The 18,362-nt window shown below is 52.2% G+C and overlaps 1 protein-coding gene across 4 annotated transcripts in view; it reads left to right on the top strand.

The window, feature by feature from the left end:
• The window catches only part of EVC2 (EvC ciliary complex subunit 2), a 41,853-nt gene that overhangs the window by 9,200 nt on the left and 14,291 nt on the right, over nucleotides 1-18,362 (top strand). For all 4 annotated transcript variants that reach the window (XM_087828337.1, XM_087828336.1, XM_087828335.1 and 1 more), the window contains exons 6-13: nucleotides 2,693-2,827; nucleotides 4,935-5,074; nucleotides 8,213-8,537; nucleotides 10,606-10,845; nucleotides 11,111-11,286; nucleotides 13,178-13,337; nucleotides 15,119-15,573; nucleotides 17,680-17,884. In XM_087828337.1, coding sequence (XP_087684463.1) covers nucleotides 2,693-2,827; nucleotides 4,935-5,074; nucleotides 8,213-8,537; nucleotides 10,606-10,845; nucleotides 11,111-11,286; nucleotides 13,178-13,337; nucleotides 15,119-15,573; nucleotides 17,680-17,884 — 1,836 coding nt within the window. The remainder of the gene's footprint in view (nucleotides 1-2,692; nucleotides 2,828-4,934; nucleotides 5,075-8,212; nucleotides 8,538-10,605; nucleotides 10,846-11,110; nucleotides 11,287-13,177; nucleotides 13,338-15,118; nucleotides 15,574-17,679; nucleotides 17,885-18,362) is intronic.

Genomic DNA, 18,362 nt, shown 5'->3' with positions numbered 1-18,362 from the left:
GACATATATGAACTTCATATATATGATATATATGAAACCCATGGACTTGAGTACAGAAATAGTTGAAAACGTTACATTTAAAAACAGTGTGAAGAAAGGTAAATGACAAATTGGGAAAGTATTTGTAACATACATGAAAAGGGACTTAATCTCCTATTAGTAAGAACACCTCAGTAGATAGCTACGTATAATATGGGAGTTTCTCCAGTACAAGCAATTGCGACGTGTGCATTTGAGCCCAGCGAGGGAGCGTGTCACTCTGGGCGAAAGCCCGTGGCTCTGAGTTGAGCTCGGAGGCCTGGCGGTGGGCACCCACGTCCGCCTTGTCCGGTTGGGTTACTGCGCCAGCCTCCCACCTGTCAATCCTGCTCCCCGCGCAGCCCGTCGTCCTCACTGTCGTGGTCACCCTAAAACACAACCCTGCTGGCTTCCTGTTCTGGAGGGCTCCCCACTGCCTGCCCATGAAGCCAGTTCCCGGGGGTTAGTGTTCGTATCCCTCAGGCAGGGTGACCCCTGCGGCCTCCTGGTGCCCCTGGCCTGCTTCCCACACCGCTCTGGTTTGGCACCTGCTGTTCTTTGCCTGCCTGTCCTTCGGACGACTCCTAAACACCCTGCAAACCCTGACTGTCTCCTCTGTGATTCCTGACCCTCCCTCCCCCCGGACATGCTGGTGGCTCCCTTTACCAGGACCCCATGACATTGGGACACCTGGTAAACCTTGTCTCTGTGACATGGAGATTATTGGTTGGCACTTAATGCATTTTTGTTGACATCAGAATAGATTTTTCTCTTTGGAAGAAACTTTAAAGATTACCTAGTTTCACTTTCTCATCTAAGAGGGAGAAATTTAGGTCCCAGAGGCTCCAGGATCTGGCCGAGGTCCTGAAGCTTGGTGGCAGCCCCGAGGACCCGAATCACACAGAGCAGTGGTTCTCTCATCCACCTAGTCGCCTGATCGGTAACTTAGTAATGGGTGTGAGTGTCTCTACTTACGATTACCTTCAAGCTCTCGCTCTTTCCAGAACTGTCGGCTGGGGAGACAGGAGTCCCTGCCCCCAGAGCTGCTCCCCAATGGCTATGGGACAAGGATCAGCATGGCCCTGACCCTCTGCCGCTTGGATCCTTAGCTTACAGTGAAGGATCTAGCTGACTCCTAAAATCCTTCTAGAGAAATCATGCTGTATGGTTTCCCCTTTCATTCAAACTACTTCTGGTTTTTGGCGGTGGTTTTTTTTTTGGGGGGGGGTAGATGGATGGGACTTAATATATCGTGTCACAAAAAAATGTATGCACTTAACAGATGATACCTTAGTTGATGTTTCTTTCCAGATTTAAGCCATTGGAATGAATAATTATTCAAAGTGTGTAGACATTTTTTTGGGACACCCTGTATATGTCCATTGTGGACATTTTGAGGAAACATCCCCTTGACACCAGGGGGCGGGGGCAGGAGGGATAAGAGAGAGAAAGCTGGAGAAATGAAATAACATTACCCGGTAACCTCGCCAGCAGAGAGAAGCATTGCTAACACGTTAGCCTCTTGCCTTCCACAGTCATTTACTGTTGCATCAAAGAGAGTGAGGTACTTCGGAGTGAACTCAGCCAAGAGGAGCAAGGCTTGTACACTGAGCGCTAAAGCGCTTCTGAGAGAGATTAGAGGGGGCACAGCTAAATGGAAAACCTTCCTTGCACATGGACCGGAAGACCTCACGTTATGACCTACAGATTCAGTGCCATTTCCGTCAAAATCCCAAGGGCATCTTTTTGTAGAAAGAGAAAAACCCATCCTAAAATTCATATGGAATCTCAAGGAACCAAATTGCCACCAAAAATCTAAAAAAGAACAAAGCTGGAGGCCTCAGACTTCCTGATTCTAAAACATACCACAAGCCCTAGCCAGTTTGGCTCAGTGGTTAGAGCGTCGGCCTGTGGACTGAAGGTCCCAGGTTCGATTCTGGCCACGGGCATGTATCTCGGTTGCAGGCTCAGTCCCTGCCCCGGTCGTCAGCAGGCAGGAGGCAACCAATCGATGTGTCTCTTTCACACCGATGTTTCCTCTCTCTTTCTCTCTCCTGCCCCTCCTTCCACTCTCTCTCTCTGAAAAGCAATGGAAAAAATATCCTTGGGTAAGGATTAAAAAATAAATAAAAGTAAAACCTATCACAAACTACAGTCATCAAAACAGTGTGGTACTGGCATAAAGACGGACCAATGGAATAGAATCAAAAACCCAGGAAAAACCTCGTATGTATAGTCAGATGATTTTCAACAAGAGTGACAAGACCATTCAATGGGGGAAGGACAGTCATTTCAACAAATAATGTTGGGGAAACTGGATCTCCATGTGCAAAAGAATGAAGTTGGGCCCTTGCCTTACAGCGTATACCAAAATTAACTCAAAATGGATCGAAGACATATAAGATCTAAAACTATAAAACTTGTAGAAGGGAACAGGGAAATCTTCTTGACATTGGATTGGCAATTTCTTGGTTATGACACCAAAAGCACAGCAACGGGAAAAAAAGATAAGTTGGACTTCTCTCAAGGGAACCAGCTAGTAGGTGGCAAGCTGGCCCCCCCAGGTAGGTCTCGCTGGCTCTATCCTTGTTTCTCCATAGGTAAGTCATAACTCAACTTGAAAGCTATAAAGTGTGACCATAGGCGAGCCCCTGTTTCTCTCTTGTCCCCATAGGTTCTCCCGAACCATGGCCTTCATGCAGTCGGGTTCTTCGTGGCCTTCGTGGTCTCCCTTGTGCTGACCTGGGTCACACTTTTCTTCATGGTTCGATGTCAGTGTTTGAAGGGAAGCGTGTTCGCCAGACACCAGGTGAGTCTCCATGTGCATCTTCTTCCCAGAGGGGTCCTTTGGGTGCTGGGTGTGACGTTGAAGTTTATCCTCTGGGTCAGTGGGTCTCAGCCCTGGATGGACATCAGAGCCCCCTGGGGAAATGTGGACGAATGTTCATGTCCACGTTTACCTGCTGACACTCTGATTGGATTGTCCACTGAAGTATCCCCATGATGAGTCATTTTGAAAAGCAACCTGGATGATTCTAGCAAATAGCCAGTGTTGAGAACCCCTGCAGTCCAGCTGCATAACTGAGCGCCCCGCTGTGTGGCCGGCTTCGTGGCCTTGCCGCACCCTAATTCCGGTTCCGTTCCACGCTCCCTGCTGAAACGCCTGAGGCTCACTTCATCCTCGGGAAGCCGGGCCTCCCAGGCCTGGCTCGTAAAGCCCCAGGGTCCTGCCTCTCCCCACCTCTCCTGCCACTTCCCGCCCCACACCACAGCATCCCCTCCCCCCAGGGGCTTGGCGTTCCCTGGGAAGTTGAGCTCTCCACACAGTCCCCTCTCTGCTCCTCAGTGAGCATAATTTTGACCCATCCTTCAAGACTCAGCTCGGGCCTTGTCTGTCCCTGGAAGTCATCACTGGCCACTTCCTGGCTGAGTTAGGGGCTTCTCTCTGGGTTCCCACGCTAGGTCTGTAGACCCCACGCAGCACTTACCCTGATCTGTGGGGCCCTCTGTGAACTCTTCAGTCTCCATATTCCTGTCTTGGTCTGGGTTTCCCCAGAAGCACATCCTGAGACCAGGTTCCAGATGCAGGTAGTTTATATGGGAAGTGACCCCAGGGGATAATGGTGAGGGCTGGGGGACTGAGGCAGCTGATCCAGTTAGCCCCGGGCCACCTGGAGCTTTATTCTGCTCGGGAACCGGGACCGTGGAATGAACCTCACAGTCATCCACCCAAGCGGAGAAGGAGCTGGGGTATTTATCCACCAAGTCCCGTTGCTTATTGGTTAAGGACAAGGTCAGGGGCAAGATGAAAGGTGACATTTCCCAGGCTTGGGCTCTGAAGGCCAGCAAAAGCTTTCAGGGAAGGAAGTGTAGGTATTGGCTGGTGGATCTTGGGCTAGTGGGCACTGAAGTGACAAGGGTGTGGGGACATGGGCAGAGAACAGATGGCATCTGCTACAATCCCCATTGCCTGGTACAGAGCCTAGTGCTTAGAAGGCACTCAATACACGTGTGAGGGAGTGAATGAGACCTCGCTGGTCAGTCACTTGTATTTTAGAATTCTGTATTCTCATCAGAAACCTGCCACGCTTTGATGTTGAAGTCCATCTGCCAACTGGAATTTTCCTCTATATGATCATGGTGATGATGATGGTGGTGGTGGTGATGATGATGATGGTGGTGATGATGGAGGTGATGGTGACGATGGTGATGGTAGTGAGGGTGATAGTGATGATAATGGTGGTAATGAAGGTGGTGACGGTGGTGGTGATGATGGTGATGGTGGTGATGATGATGGTAATAAAGGTGGTGATGGTGGTGATAGTAAAGGTGGTTGTGATGGTGGTGATGATGGTGATGAAGGTGGTGATGGTGGTGATAGTGATGATGATGGTGATGGTGGTGATGATGGTGATGAAGGTGGTGATGGTGGTGATAGTAAAGGTGGTTGTGATGGTGATGATGGTGATGAAGGTGGTGATGGTGGTGATAGTGATGATGATGGTGATGGTGGTGATGATGATGGTAATAAAGGTGGTGATGGTGGTGATAGTAAAGGTGGTTGTGATGGTGGTGGTGGTGGTGGTGGTGGTGGTGGTGGTTGTGGTGGTGGTGGTGGTGGTGATGGTGGTGATGAAATATTTTTATAGCTCTTTACAGGTTGCAGTGGTCTATCCATTCATTGCTTTGTTTTATCCATGTAACTCTGTGCAGGATTACTGGAATTATGATCCCATTTCTTTGATAAGAAAATAGAGACTCAGGGAAGTGCAGTGTCTCGCCTGAGTTTACCCTGCTCACAAGTGGTGAGGCCAGCCAGGTTCTCTGACGATGGGTTCCCACCTTCCCTCATACCTTTTCCAGCATGTGACATTCCCGAGAAGGCCTACTCAACTGTTTCTGAAATTCTCCTGAAGGTTCAGCATCACGAGAGCAAGCTGGAGCACTCCCAGTTCACGTCAGCCGATGGTATGAATGAGGATCTGGCTCTGAATGACCAGATGGTAGACATTCTGTCTTCGGAGGACTCGGGAAGCATGCTGCAAGCCTTGGAAGAGTAAGAATTCTAACCACATACACTCTCTCGGGGGCGATGAATGTTTTACCTCTAGTGGCCTGAGAGTGAACACTGAGTATATGTCACTCATTTGTGAATTTGAATCCATTCGTTCAGTCATTCGTCACTCAGTAGTCACAACCAGACAACCGCTGTGCGCTGAGCACTATGCTTGGTATTTGGGAAAAGAGGTGACTAAGACGTGGTTTGTGCTCTGAGGCGCTCCGACCTAGTGCCCAGGAAAGTTTGGTGAGCACCATGCTAAAGGGAAGATCCGGGCTCCGCGGAGCCCAGAAGAACTAATTACCTCTGAGAGGGCCATGGAAATGCTTCCCGAGCAGGTGATATAGTTTAATCCTCAGGTGAGGGTTAAAAAAGAGAAAGAAAATGTCACGTCGGGGGCTCCATGTGCGTGGAAATCTGCTGTCTCCCTGCTAAAAATAGCTCTTTCCTCCTGCAAATCACTTAGCCCCTTTGTCGTTCTTACAGGGGGGTGGGCCGGCTTTGTGCGTGTGCCCTTCAGTGACTTGATTGCCGCCTCACTTGTGAGACCCGTCAGGGCCGTTGCTTTGCTGTCTCGCAGACTTATTTTTGACAGGGAACGTTTGCTTGGCTTGCTTGGCTGTTTCTGTCATGCTATTTATTTAGAGGCCACCTACCTCCACAGGGAGGACTTGAGGAAGGGACATTTCCTTTGATTTTTGTTGTTGTTAATTCTCAACTGAAGGTATTTTTTTCATTGATTTTAGAGAGAGTGGAAGGGAGGGAGGGGGAGAGAGGGAGAAACATTGATGCGAGAGAGACCCATCGATTGGTTGCCTCCTGCACATGCCCCGATCGGGGCCAGAGATAGAACCACAACCCAGGTAGGTACCTGCCCTTGACTGGGAATCGAACCTGTGACCCTTTGGTGTGTGGGCCGATGCCCTAACCACTGAGCACACTGACCAGGGCTCCCCTGATTTTTATCAGGCTCCTGGACCATTGTCCCGATGGAAGTGGCTCAGCCCCAGGGAGGCCGGGACAGGAGGAAGGAGGAACGGGGCCGCTGGCTGGTCGCGGCGGAGTTTCAGCCCTGGCCTCGCTCTGACCCTGACGCCTCTTGCCCATGATCTCATTTAATTCCCAAAGCAACTGTCGCAAGGAAGTGTGACGTTCGGAAAGGTTTATTGGTTTTGCCTACGGTCACACGAGTGGTCACGGATGTGGGCCCGGGCCTGACTGCTTTCCAGTCCACTGTTCTGTTGACACAATGGCATTTTATAAAGATCGAGCTGAGATTTTTCCAGAGAGGCAGAGAAAAGCGGGAGAAGGACATTCCAAGCCCGTGTTTATTTCCTGTTATTCGAAGGACACTCATCGCTCTCTTTTGTTGCTACCAACACCGCCTTCTAATCTGTCTCGGAATTACGTTCGGTACAAAGCGGGGTTCAGCGGGGCTGTGTTAAACTGAGCCTGTTGCAAATGGCTGTTGAGTCATTTTTTGTGTGCCGCCCGTGGGACGTGTCTCACAACCACCGTCTTTTTCAGTCCGTAGAAACTGTCTCCGAGCTGTGATTCTGCTCCCCGCGCCAAACCCTGAAGCCGCTCGCCCACATTTTCTTTTGTACATTTATCCTTTCATTGGGTTCTTTGTTCGTGGTGCAGCGATTTTCAAAAGTTAATTAACGGATTGGTTATTTCAGCAGGTTCTCGCCGGGGCACCTTCTGCGCCGGGCCTGGTGGCAGACCTGCTGGGTGCCACGGTCTTGGCTTCTGCCCTCGTGAACTTCACAACAAGACACAAACACAGTGCCAGTCGCTGCCCACTCGCCCCTGGGGCAGGGCAGTACAGGAGCAGGAATGGTGGGGGGCCTGCTCTAGTTTGGGGGCTCAGGTGGCCCCTCTAAGCGAGGGTCAGTTAAGCTGGACCTGAGTGGTGAGAACTCCATGGGGGCAGCATGCGCAGAGCTCGGGGGGTGGCATTTGACGATTAAAAAGGGGACAGGCCAGGTGGCAGGAGTCTGGGGACGTGGGCTGGAGGGTCGCTTGCAGCCAGTGCAAGGTGTTTACCTAGAGCAGCTCCGCCTCCAGTCTTTATCCTAAAACCCCGATAAAACCCCAGGAGCTCCGCATTCACGGAGAAGACAGACGCCCAGTCTGGCGGGGTGGAGCGGGGTGCATGTTGGTGCGAGCCCCTAGGACAAAGGGTAGAACAAGGACTCTGAGCCGCATGTCATGGCTTCAGACCCCAGCGCTGCCCCTGAATAGCTGTGCTGCTCTGGACAAAGAACTTTAATGTGTCTGTGCCTCAGTTTCTTCACCTGTAAAGGGAGCGTTAATCACCCGCCTCACAGGCTTGTGAGGAGCACATGGCTTGTTGTTCACGAGGCTGTTAGAACAAAGCTGCGCTCAGGCAGTTATTCATCTCAGTAACCTTCGTTGACACGGTGATCGTATGCTCACTGACCGGCCGGGAAACTGGGCTCAGACACAGCAGAGAGCTCAGCTAATGAACCGGTATTTATTTGTCATTAAAGTCGTACTTTATTTAGATTTTCTTAGTTTTTATCTCATGTTCTTCTTCTGTTCCAGGATCCCACCCAGGGCAGCATATTACATTAAATTTTATTTTAAAATCCTCTTAATATATTAACTCTCCCTTTTTCCCTGTCTCATTGTTGACAAGGACTGTATCTTATATTAGTTATGGTCGAGCGGCTCCTAGCACGGCCCCCTGCACGTTTACTGAAGAGTCTGCCCCTCAGCCCTGACTGGTGTGGCTCAGTTGAGCAACATCCGTGCACTGAGAGGTCACTGGTTCGATTCCCGGTCAGGGCACATGCCCGGGTTGCAGGCTTGGTCTCCAGTCGGGGGCGTGCAGGAGGCAGCCTGTTGATCTTTGCTCTGGCATCGATGTTTCTCTCTCTCTTTCTCTTCTTGCCTCTCTCTCTAAAATCAGTAAAAACGTATTTTCAAAATCTTCTACTGAGCCCCGGTGTTCAGGCACTGGCAGGAGCAGAAGGGAGGGAACGGAGGAGGGAAATGAAAGAAGAAAGGCCTGACCTATGAATGATCAGAAGCCTCAGAGCTTTGAGGGGCCTCTGGTTTCCATCCCGACTTGACGTGATGAACCCTCCTGGCCTTTGTGTCTCCCAGGTTGGAGATTGCAACCCTGAATCGGGCCGACTCAGATCTGGAGGCTTGTCGAACCCAAATCAGCAAAGACGTCATTGCCCTGCTGCTGAGAGACCTGACCAGCAGGGGCCACCTCTCCCCTCAAGCAGAGAGGAGGATGGGCGCTGTTTTCAAAAAGCAGTTTCTGAAGCTGGAGAAAGAAGTGCAGGAGGAGTATGACCGGAAGATGGTGGCGTTGACGGCCGAGTGCGACCTGGAAACAAGGAAGAAGACAGAGAACCAGTACCAGAGGGAGGTGGCGGCGATGGAGGAAGTGGAAGAGCTGCTGAAACGTGTTAGTGAGAGGGTAAGGCAGCTCTGGAAGGAAGGCTCTCACCGCCTCTCCTTCCTCTTGGGGATTCATCATCCACCCACCCACCCACCCATTCATCCTTCCACCCACCCACCCACCCACCCACCCACCCATCCACCCACCCACCCATCCACCCACCCATCCACCCATCCACCCACCCACCCATCCATCCATCCATCCATCCATCCATCCATCCATCCATCCATCCATCCATCCATCCACCTATCCATCCACCCATCCATCCATCCACCCATCCACCCACCCACCCATCCATCCACCCACCCATCCATCTACCCATCCACCCATCCATCCACCTACCTATCCTCCTATCCATCTGTACATCTATTTATCTACCCATCCATTTACCCACCGCCTACCCATCCATCCAGAATTCATTTAGAAAGCATTTACGAATCACTTACTGTCTCAGGCACTGGCTAGGCCGTGAAAGTACAGAGAAAAATGAGACATGGGTTTTGCATTCAAAAAGTCCATAGTTTAAGAAGGATCCTCACACATAAAAAATGTGATACCATTCAGCTGTGTTATGGTGGAGCTATGTCCACGGTGCCGTGGGAGGTCCTGGGGAGAGTAGGAAGGCTTTATTCACAGTAGAGCGCATCCACAGAGAGGTTGTGATGCCAGTGTGTGCACAGTCTCTCTGACTGCGGTTGCTAGAGCTCGGCTCTCTCCGGCCCAGGCTTGGGAGTCAGACCTACCCAGACTCCCATTGTAGGATGTTCTGGCTCTGCTAATGTGAAGCGAGGCTGAGGGCGTCCCCTCAGGGTGGCTGGGAGAAGTGATGCAGGAGGAGCAGCTCTGCGAGCTGGTTCCTCAGCCTCCCCTGGCCTGGCCCCTGCTGACCGGAGATCAACTCTCACTTTCTAAGTGGTGTGCCAGCTGCTGTCCTAAAAGGAACGTGCTGAGTTTCTTTGGGGAACCCTAAATAAATAACATGCTGGGCAAGATTCCGAACAAGTTGAAAAGCCAGTGAAAAGAGCTGGAAAGATGGAAATGAGTATTTTGCCGTTGTAGGCCTGTGAGTGGTTGGAAGTAGGTCTGTGATGTGGGGAACTGGGAGGTGGCCACACACGTGTACAGAATGCACACATACACACACACACACACAACATCTGCACGGGGGGTGTTGCTGGGACCCTTGGTGGCTGTCTCAGAGTTCTGCCTCCCCACGTGGAACGAAGAACCCCCTCCTTGGGCACGAGCCCTGTGAGTGCTGGGAGTGCAAATGCTCAGGACTCAGCCACGGTGTGTTTCCTCCTTCCTTCCTTCTCACCGGACCATGTAATGTGCACGCAGCCACGTGGCCACGTCTTCCCTCCTCTTTGCCGCCTTTTCTATCCGGCTGCCCTCAGTGTGGGGCTGGATGCCGGTGCTTTCCTCTGCACCTAAGTGAAGAAGAAGGACCGTGCCAGTAGCCCGAGCGCCTGGTAGCACAGTGCCTGGAGCTTCCATGTGCAGGCTGTTTGCAAGCAGTTGGAGTCACAGATTCCCACCCCTGTGCATTTCCCGCTTTGAGGTTGTTCTGGAAACATTAGGATCATAAGGAAGACAGGTTGCAACACCATTTCCCAGAGCTAAGCAGCCTCATCATTGTCAGCTTGGGACATTGTGTGTATGTGCATTGTGGATACGTGTGTCCTATGTGAGCGTGCACACTCGTGTGCTTATGTGTGCATGTGCCCATGTTCACAAGTGCACTGTGTTGTGTGTATGAGTATGCACTGTGTGTATGTGTGCATGGTGGATGGCTGTGAGCCTGCATACCTGCCATGTGTGCACGTGTGTGCATGAATGTTTATGTGCACTTGCACATTGTGTGTGTGCCCATATTTGCACAAGCACTGCATTGTGTGTATGAGTATGCACTGTGTATGCATGTGCTGTGTGCACGTGTTCGTGTGCATGGTGGGTGGCTGCATGTCTGCTGTGTGTACATGTGCATGTGTGCATGTGTGTGCATGCATGTGCTTGTGCACTTGCACTTCGTGTGCGTACCTGTCTGGCAAGTGAGCCTCTCATGCCCGCCTCCTCTCTCCACAAGTCTGCCAGTGAGTGCAGCAGCCTCCTGCGGACCCTGCACGGCCTGGAGCAGGAACAGCTGAGAAGGTCCCTGGCGCTGCAGCAGGAGGAAGACTTTGCCAAGGCTCACAGGCAGCTGGCCGTTTTCCAGAGAAATGAACTGCACACCATCTTTTTTGCCCAGATAAAAAGTGCTATTTTCAAAGGGGATCTGAAGCCAGAGGCAGCTAAAATGCTGCTGCAAGATTACTCTAAAATACAGGTAAGGCCTCCGGTCAGGCTCGCTCTGAGGGCAGCAAAGATGGTCTGAGGACTCTGCCGTCTGGGCCCAGGGCACTTTTCAAGGCCTCATTTCTTGGTTGCATATCATTTTCTTCAAAGCCTGTGTTAAGGGCAGGGAGGTTTATGTAGTCATTTCAGGGCTCCTGCTCCTGTATATTTTCTTTAGAAAGGACATAATATTTAAAGTAGCTGCAAGGCATTTTCTCTAAATTTTAATCAGCGTCTGTTCTTGGTTTTTCCCACAGGAAGATGTAGAACAGTTAACGGACGTTTTCCAGGCCAGTAAGAGGTGTCATCTGAGTAAAAGGTTCGGCCACAGAGAGTACCTGGTCCAGAACATGCAGTCGTCAGAGGCCCGTGTGCAGGGGCTTCTGAACGCGGCCGCTGCTCAGCTGACCCTCCTCATCCAGAAACACGAGAGGTAAACCCCCAAAGTGTCCAAAATACACAAACGAACCGCCGCACCCCCACACCCCTCAGCCGAGACCGCCCCCCTTTCTCGGCTCATTCGTTGAAGGCACGGGCTGTTCTTATGTCTTAAGGAAAATTCTCTGGGTGCGAGACCCTGTTGCATCGTAGAATTTAAAAACACGGGTGGTCGTCTGGAAAACCGTATAATGAACCCCACATGCCATCAGACTTGAGCGGACACCAACTCACGGCCAGTCCTGACGTGGCTCTGCGTCTCCACCCCGGGGGATTTTGAAACAAATCCCCGACGTTTCACTGAGAAATTGGTGGTGGAGGTTCACGGGAACTGAGGGGAGCCCTGTTCTCTAAGCTCCAGCACAGGGCTGGCGCTTGCAGTCGCCTTGGAATGAAGGACGGACACATAGGTGCTTGTCTGGGATTCCGAGTGGCCGCCTCAGCAGCCCCGGGGGTACCTGTGGTCAGGCCGGTGGTGGTGGTGCCGCCTCCTCAGTGCAGCCCTCGCCTCTCTCCGGGCTCCTGCTCAGCTAGTCTTTGAGGTGCTGAATCGTAAACAGTGAAGTTTGTTCTTTTAAGTTACGAGAAGCCCTGAAATGATAGGGCCATGACTATGAAGTTGGTTTCTCCCGATGGCTGTGGTTTTATGGGTTGGTTCCACCAGGTAATTTTATTAGGATTTTGAAGCTCTGCCGCTCTATGTAATGAGGATTCTGTAGATGCAGATGATCTGCATACTCCTTACCCAAGACGCTAATGAAGTTCACTGCAGGCTGGCTCAACATCCTGATTAATTTCCACCCGAGTGAAGGAAATAGCTCCACGCTTTGAATGGAACTACCCGACAGCTGGTGTACAGCTCTGAGGTGCCTCTGATTTTTAAATTCCCTTGTGAAAGGTTGAAACAAACTTATTTCTAAAGCATGTATCTACCATTTATTCATTCACCCATTCGCTTCTTCAAGAAGTTTCCATGGAGAATCTGCCCTGTCCCAAGCAGGTGGCCAGCCCAGGGACACAGGCAGACTGGGAAAATGATGGTAATCTTGGTGGTAACAGAGTGTACCAGTCAGGATTCTCCAGAAAAACAGAAAACAGGAGATGTATGTGAGGAACTGGCTCATGCAGTTAAGGAGACTGAGCGGTCCCAGGCTCTCCTGTCTGCCTGCTGGAGCCCAGGAAAGCTGGCGATGTAATTTATTCCGAGTCCAAAGGCCTGAGAACCGGGGGCTTCCAGTCTGAGGTCAGAAGAAGATGAGATGTCCCAGCTCAAGCATGAGGCAGGAAAAACAGGGTCCAATTCCTCTTTCCCCGCCTGTACTGAGGCCCTCAACTGATTGGAGGAGGCCCACCCACACAGAGGAGGGCAATCTGCTTCCTGAGTCCACTGATTCAAATGCTGATCTCATGCAGAAACCCCCTCACAGACACGCCCAGAAACCCTGTTTAATCCTGTTTAATGGGGCACCATAGCCAGTCAAAGTCACACAGAATTAACCCTCCTGGAGTATTCCCTACGTTTACCTCTTAGACTTTGCTCCTGCCGTTCTCATCACCAGGAATTCCTACCCCACCATCTCCTCTTGGAAGATTCTGCCTGTACCCCAGTGGCCCCTTGACTAGTCCTTTCTCCCCAAAGTCTTGCTCAATTTCCGCCCTCCCGGGTGATTTCTCCCCTGGTGTTGAGCTCTGTCTGCTCATCCGCAGTGACACTGTCCTGACCCTTCCTGTATTTCAGTAATGTCTCGACTGCCCGTTATCCTACTCCTTCAGGGTAAAGACTCTTATTCAGACCAAAGTAATACGGAGAGAAACATTCGGCCACAGCAGCAGTAGGCTGGAGGTGACTTTGGAGAGGGCATTAACCCTGCGTCTCCCTCCTCTAGAGCAGGGTACTTGGATGAAGACCAGATGGAAGTGCTGATGGAGCGGGCTCAGACCGAAGTCTTCTCTATAAAGCAGAAGCTGGAAAATGACCTGAAGCAGGAAAAGAAAAAGCTCCACCAAAAGTTAATAATTAAGAGAAGACGAGAGATGCTGCAAAAGGTACAGAAGGGGTTCTGCCGTTTATTCTTTGCATAACCGCTCTGATCAGCCACCGAGCGCCAGCACTGGCCTCGCCTTGCGGGAGCTGGGATCCTCCTGGTGACTGGGCGGGCGCCCTGACGGGCCATCTGTGGTTGACTGGGAGTGACTTTTTGGAATATGGTGTCAAGGCAGAGGGTCGTGGCGGATTAGCAACGTCTGCCCGGGTAAGGGTGCAGGCATGGAGGGCGATGCTGGAACAGTTATTGAGTGTCTCAGTGTCTTAGTCTGTTTCAGCTGCTCTAACAAAACACCACAGACTAAGTGGCTTATGAACAACAAAACTTCTTATCTCACAGTTCTGAGGCCGGAAGCCTGAGCTCAGGATGCCAGCGTGGTGGGTTCTGGCGGGGACTCTCTTCTGGGCTGCAGTTGGCTGCCTTCTCCCCGAGTCCTCATGTGGTGGAAGGGGCTTGGAGCTCTGTACAGTCTCTTATTAAGAGCACCGGTCCCATCCAAGAGGGCTCCACCCTCATGACCCAAGCGCCTCCCTCCCAAAGGCCCCACCTCCAGGCGCCATCACATCGGGCATTAGGTTTCAACATGTTAGTGTTTGGGGGACACAAACATTCAGGTCACAGCCTTAAGTAACGTGGTCAGGGTCAGATATCCAGTAAGGGGCAGCCGCGGGATTGAACCCAGGCCTGTCTGACCTGGAGCCCCAGCCTTGTTCTTGACATGCACCTGCTCAGCTGTTTGCCCACCTTGCGGGCGAGAGACCGGCACGTACACACGTAAATGCACCATTACATACCCACTTCACACCCTGCACAGTGCACCCCAGTGATGCAGAGCGGAAGTTGCCCTTTCTGCTGGGGAGGCTCTGCGGAGCATGAGTTTGTAAAACCCTTCAACGTTCCCACTGTCCTCGGGTGCAGGTAACCTCAGCACACTGCGCCCTCACTCCTGGGCATTCCCCTCTGCCCGCCCTCACCCCCACACAGACGCAGCCTGGCAGGTTCTCGGGTCCCAGGCACAGCGGGGCGCTCCTGCCTTCTTGCCTGAGCGCGTCTCCTTCAAACAAGACACCTCCCCACTGCCTGCCACCTCCCTCCTGGCCTTGGGCACACCAATGCCCGTCTGTCCCCCAGGACGCGGTTCATGGGTGTTAAGAACTGCATGTGTGTTAAGAGCTACACTTGTATTAAGCAACTCACTGAATCCTCGCAGCAACTGTATGCGGTGGGTGCTCTTCTCCCCACTTTACTGTGGAGGAAATGGAGTCACCGCAAGGATAAGATGCTCACATCCACTTGTCCGTGGAGATGCCAGGACTGGACCCCGGGGGCCTGCCTCCTGGGCATCACCTAGTCAGTAGATGAGTGTTTGATAAATGTGGCACAAATGAAGTTTTCACTATGTTTTGGGTTATTTTTTTTTTAATCGTCACTCCAGGATTTTTTTTCCTTTGCTTTTCAGAGGGGGTGGGGGGAGAAACATCAATGTGAGAGAGACACGTGGATTGGTTGCCTCCCGACTGGGGCCGGGGATGACCCTGCAGCCGAGGCAGTGCCCTTGGCCAGAATCGAATCTGAGACCCATCAGTCCGTGGGCTGAGGCTCTAACCAGTGAGCCAAACTCGCCAGGCTGGGTGATTTTCTTCAGGATAATTTCCTAAATGTGTGCGTGTTGGGAAAAGGCTTAACCATTCTCAGCTTCCCTTGGCAAATTTCCACGCTGTTTTCCCAAAGGGCTCTGTGACTGAGCCTGTCCCACTTCCTTTCCCCTCTGCAACCCCCCAGCACAAGGAGCAGCGGAAGGAGCAGCTGGCCCTCGGGGAAGCCTTCCGCGCCGCCCAGGACGTGGGCCAGTACCTGGGCCGCTGGCGGCGCCTCGCGGCGGACCACGGCACCGCCCTGGAGGAGCTGCAGGAGCGGCTGGACCAGGCGGCCCTGGACGAGCTCAGGGCGCTGACCCTGGCGCTGTTCGAGAAGGCCACGGAGGAGCTGCGGCGCCTGCAGAGCTCCACGCTCACGCAGGAGCTGCTCAAGCGCGGCGTGCCCTGGCTCTTCCTGCAGCAGATCCTGGAGGAGCACGGCGCGGAGCTGGCCGCCTGCGCCCAGCAGCTCGAGGCCCAGGAGAGGGACCGGGACCAGGAGGGCGTCCGGAGCGTGAGGCAGAGGCTCAAGGAGGATGCCCTGGAGCCCTCGGTGGAGGAGCAGGCGGAACTGCGACACTGGGGGCGCTGGGTCTTTATGTGAGTATCCCCGTGCCTTTCCATGGCCTCCTGCCCGGCCACAGGTGAGGGAGGGGCTCCGCCCTGGGGTTATGGGGTGGTGAACATGAGACATCTGACGCTGGACGGATGAGGTTGACGACAGTTTCTGAGTCACTGCATGACACCCAGGGCCCCTCGGGGGTTGCAGTGAATGGGCAGGGGCCGCAGGGAGTGGGCTTTATAGTTATGAGGGTGGGGGTGCCCCTGGTGCCCACGAGAGGATGTGATTGCTTTGTTTGAATAAATTCATGGGCAGACGGAATTGAACCCACTACTGCTGGATACGCAGGAACCTCACCCAGTCCCCAGATGAGAAGTGATGTTTGATGAGAGGAGGGGAGCCTCTTTTCTCTTTAACCGGTGGTCCTACTCCCAGTATTCCTCAAAGTTGCTTTTCCTTTCAACAAACCAACCAGCCCACCAACCTAGAAAACCCCATTTAAGCAAAGAACTAAAATCCCAACCCTTTTAACTGTTCTCTTCTTGGTATAGACATTCAACAGTTTAAGTTGAGTCTTAGCTTCAATGCTGAATCTATAGCCCTTTTTATTGGAAATGGCATCACTGACATAGGGCTGTGGAGGGATGTGGGTGGCGGTTGGGCGAGAAGGAAGGAGAGTGAGTTTCCTAGTAAATCCTGTAAGTCCGCCTGTCGCCCTCGGCTTCGCTGTTGACCCAGCTGCTCCGTTGGCTCCACGCCGGTGGGTGGTCCTCCCCACCTGCCCTGCGGCCTGTGTTCTTCCCGGACCCTGTGAGGGACCACATAGCAGAGCGTCATTCTGCAGTGCCCATCCTTGCTTGGTGGCGGTTACCTCCCATGGGACAGGATGTTCCTGGCCCTGACGGTTGACTGCCTCTGCGTCCTCAGTGCTGGTCCCGGGCCTGACCTTGCTCCAGGGAAAACAGGTCCCCAGGTGTCCGCAGAGAGTGATGTTGTCTCGGTTTAGATGAAGGGGCTCCCTGGCTCTCTCTCATCTCACCTGTGTGGTTCTTGTGTGGTTCTGTCTTCATTTATTTCCTGATCTTCGTTAGTGTTTGTTTTCTTGAACAAATGAGATGCCGTCTTCTCCAAGCCCACATACATCAGCTTCTTAAATGCTATTTCCCAACCCACAAGTTGTTCTCAGCGGTAATTATTCAGCTCAACCTACATTCCACCAAAGTCTCTTTACACATCCCCCTGCTTGGCCCTTCTGAGGCACCTGCATTGGACTTGACAACCTTTTACCAGACGGTCGTTTTCCCCAACTTCATCTGGACACATTCTGCAGGGTTATGACTAAAGCCGCCACCGCTTGAGTCGCCCAGCAGGAAAAATAGACTTGCATGTTGCTATCAGAAGAGTCTGGCTTTTCTGAGGGTTACAGAGGGTTGCCTAACAGCAGACGTGGTGTCCTTCTGCTCAAATACTTTGCTTATTTATGATTCCGAAAGGTTGCGGCCTCTATTTTGGAGGCGTTATGTAAAAGTGGCTTTGCACAATAGTCCGAAACCCGTTTTTATAAGCTTCCCGGTTTCCAGCAGGATGGAGCTGCCAGCTGGTCGGATGAAGTAGGAATTACTAAGGACGCAGACTTTTGCCAGGGAAAGAAACTTCTTCCCTGAGCTCCTGCCTGGGTTTTAAAGTCCTCCCGGTCAGAGGCCCTGGGCCTCGTACTTCTGAATTACAATATTATTGACTTCGTTTCCTAAGCTGCACTTTACAGCCCTGTGACTATTTTTATAACTGGCAATCTGTACATCTTAACCCCTTCACCCACCCCTCAGGCCCCCTCCCATCTGGCAACCATCAATTTGTTCTCTGTGTCTATGATTTTGCTCTCATTTTATTCGTTTGTTTATTAGATTCCATATATAAGTGAAATCATGTAGTATTTGTCTTTCTCTGTCTCACTTATTTCACTGAGCATAACACCCTCTAGGTCTATCCATGCTGTCCTAGATGGTAAGAGTTCATTGCCTCCTGACTGACAAAACCAGGGTACAGAAGCATCCCGGGCGTCCATCGATGGACGAGTGGGTGGAACATGCGGCGCCTGTATAAATGGAATATCACTCAGCCACATCCTGTTCCTGCTTCACCAGGAGGCTCTGCCGCTCGGCCTTCTCCCTGTCGGAAGAGGAGCTGCTTAGGGCAAGGCAGGACATGCACGCCTGCTTCACGCAGATGGACAGGAGCTTGGCCCTCCCCAGAGTCCGGGCCCGCGTCCTGCTGCAGCGGCTTCACACTGCTTGGCGGGAGGCAGAGTTCCTGAAGTTGGACCAGGCCCTGGCTGCCCCGGAGCTGCAGGTCAGAGGGACATCTAGGTGGCCTCGTTTTATTTTTGAATTTTATCTTTACCTGAGCATGTGTTTATTGATTCTTTTAAAAGAGAGTAGGAGGGAGAGAAAGAGAAACATTGATGGGAGAGAGAGACATCAATTGGTTGCCTCCCACATGCACCCTCGGGCCAGGAATAAACCTGCAACCCAGGTATGTGCCCTTGGCTGGGAATCAAACCTGCAACACTTCTGTGCTTGGCTGACACTCTAGTCACTGAGCCACACCGGCCAGGGTGGACCCATAACCTTTTGGTGTACGGGACAATGCTCCAACCAACTGAGCCACCAGGCCAGGGCTTGATGGCCTCTTAAATGCAGAGGGGGTGCATCTCCTACGGATGCTATGGAATACCACCCCACTGCCCACACTGGGCTCATCTCAGTTGCCCCCATCCTCTCCTCTCCAGCCCTTTTGGCATCAGCTATTCCTGGAACCACCAGGCTTG

The sequence above is a fragment of the Miniopterus natalensis genome, chromosome 1 (assembly GCF_054644295.1).
Source record: "Miniopterus natalensis isolate mMinNat1 chromosome 1, mMinNat1.hap1, whole genome shotgun sequence".
Classification (NCBI taxonomy): Eukaryota; Metazoa; Chordata; class Mammalia; order Chiroptera; family Miniopteridae; genus Miniopterus; species Miniopterus natalensis.
This window is presented reverse-complemented; position numbering and strand designations above follow the sequence as displayed.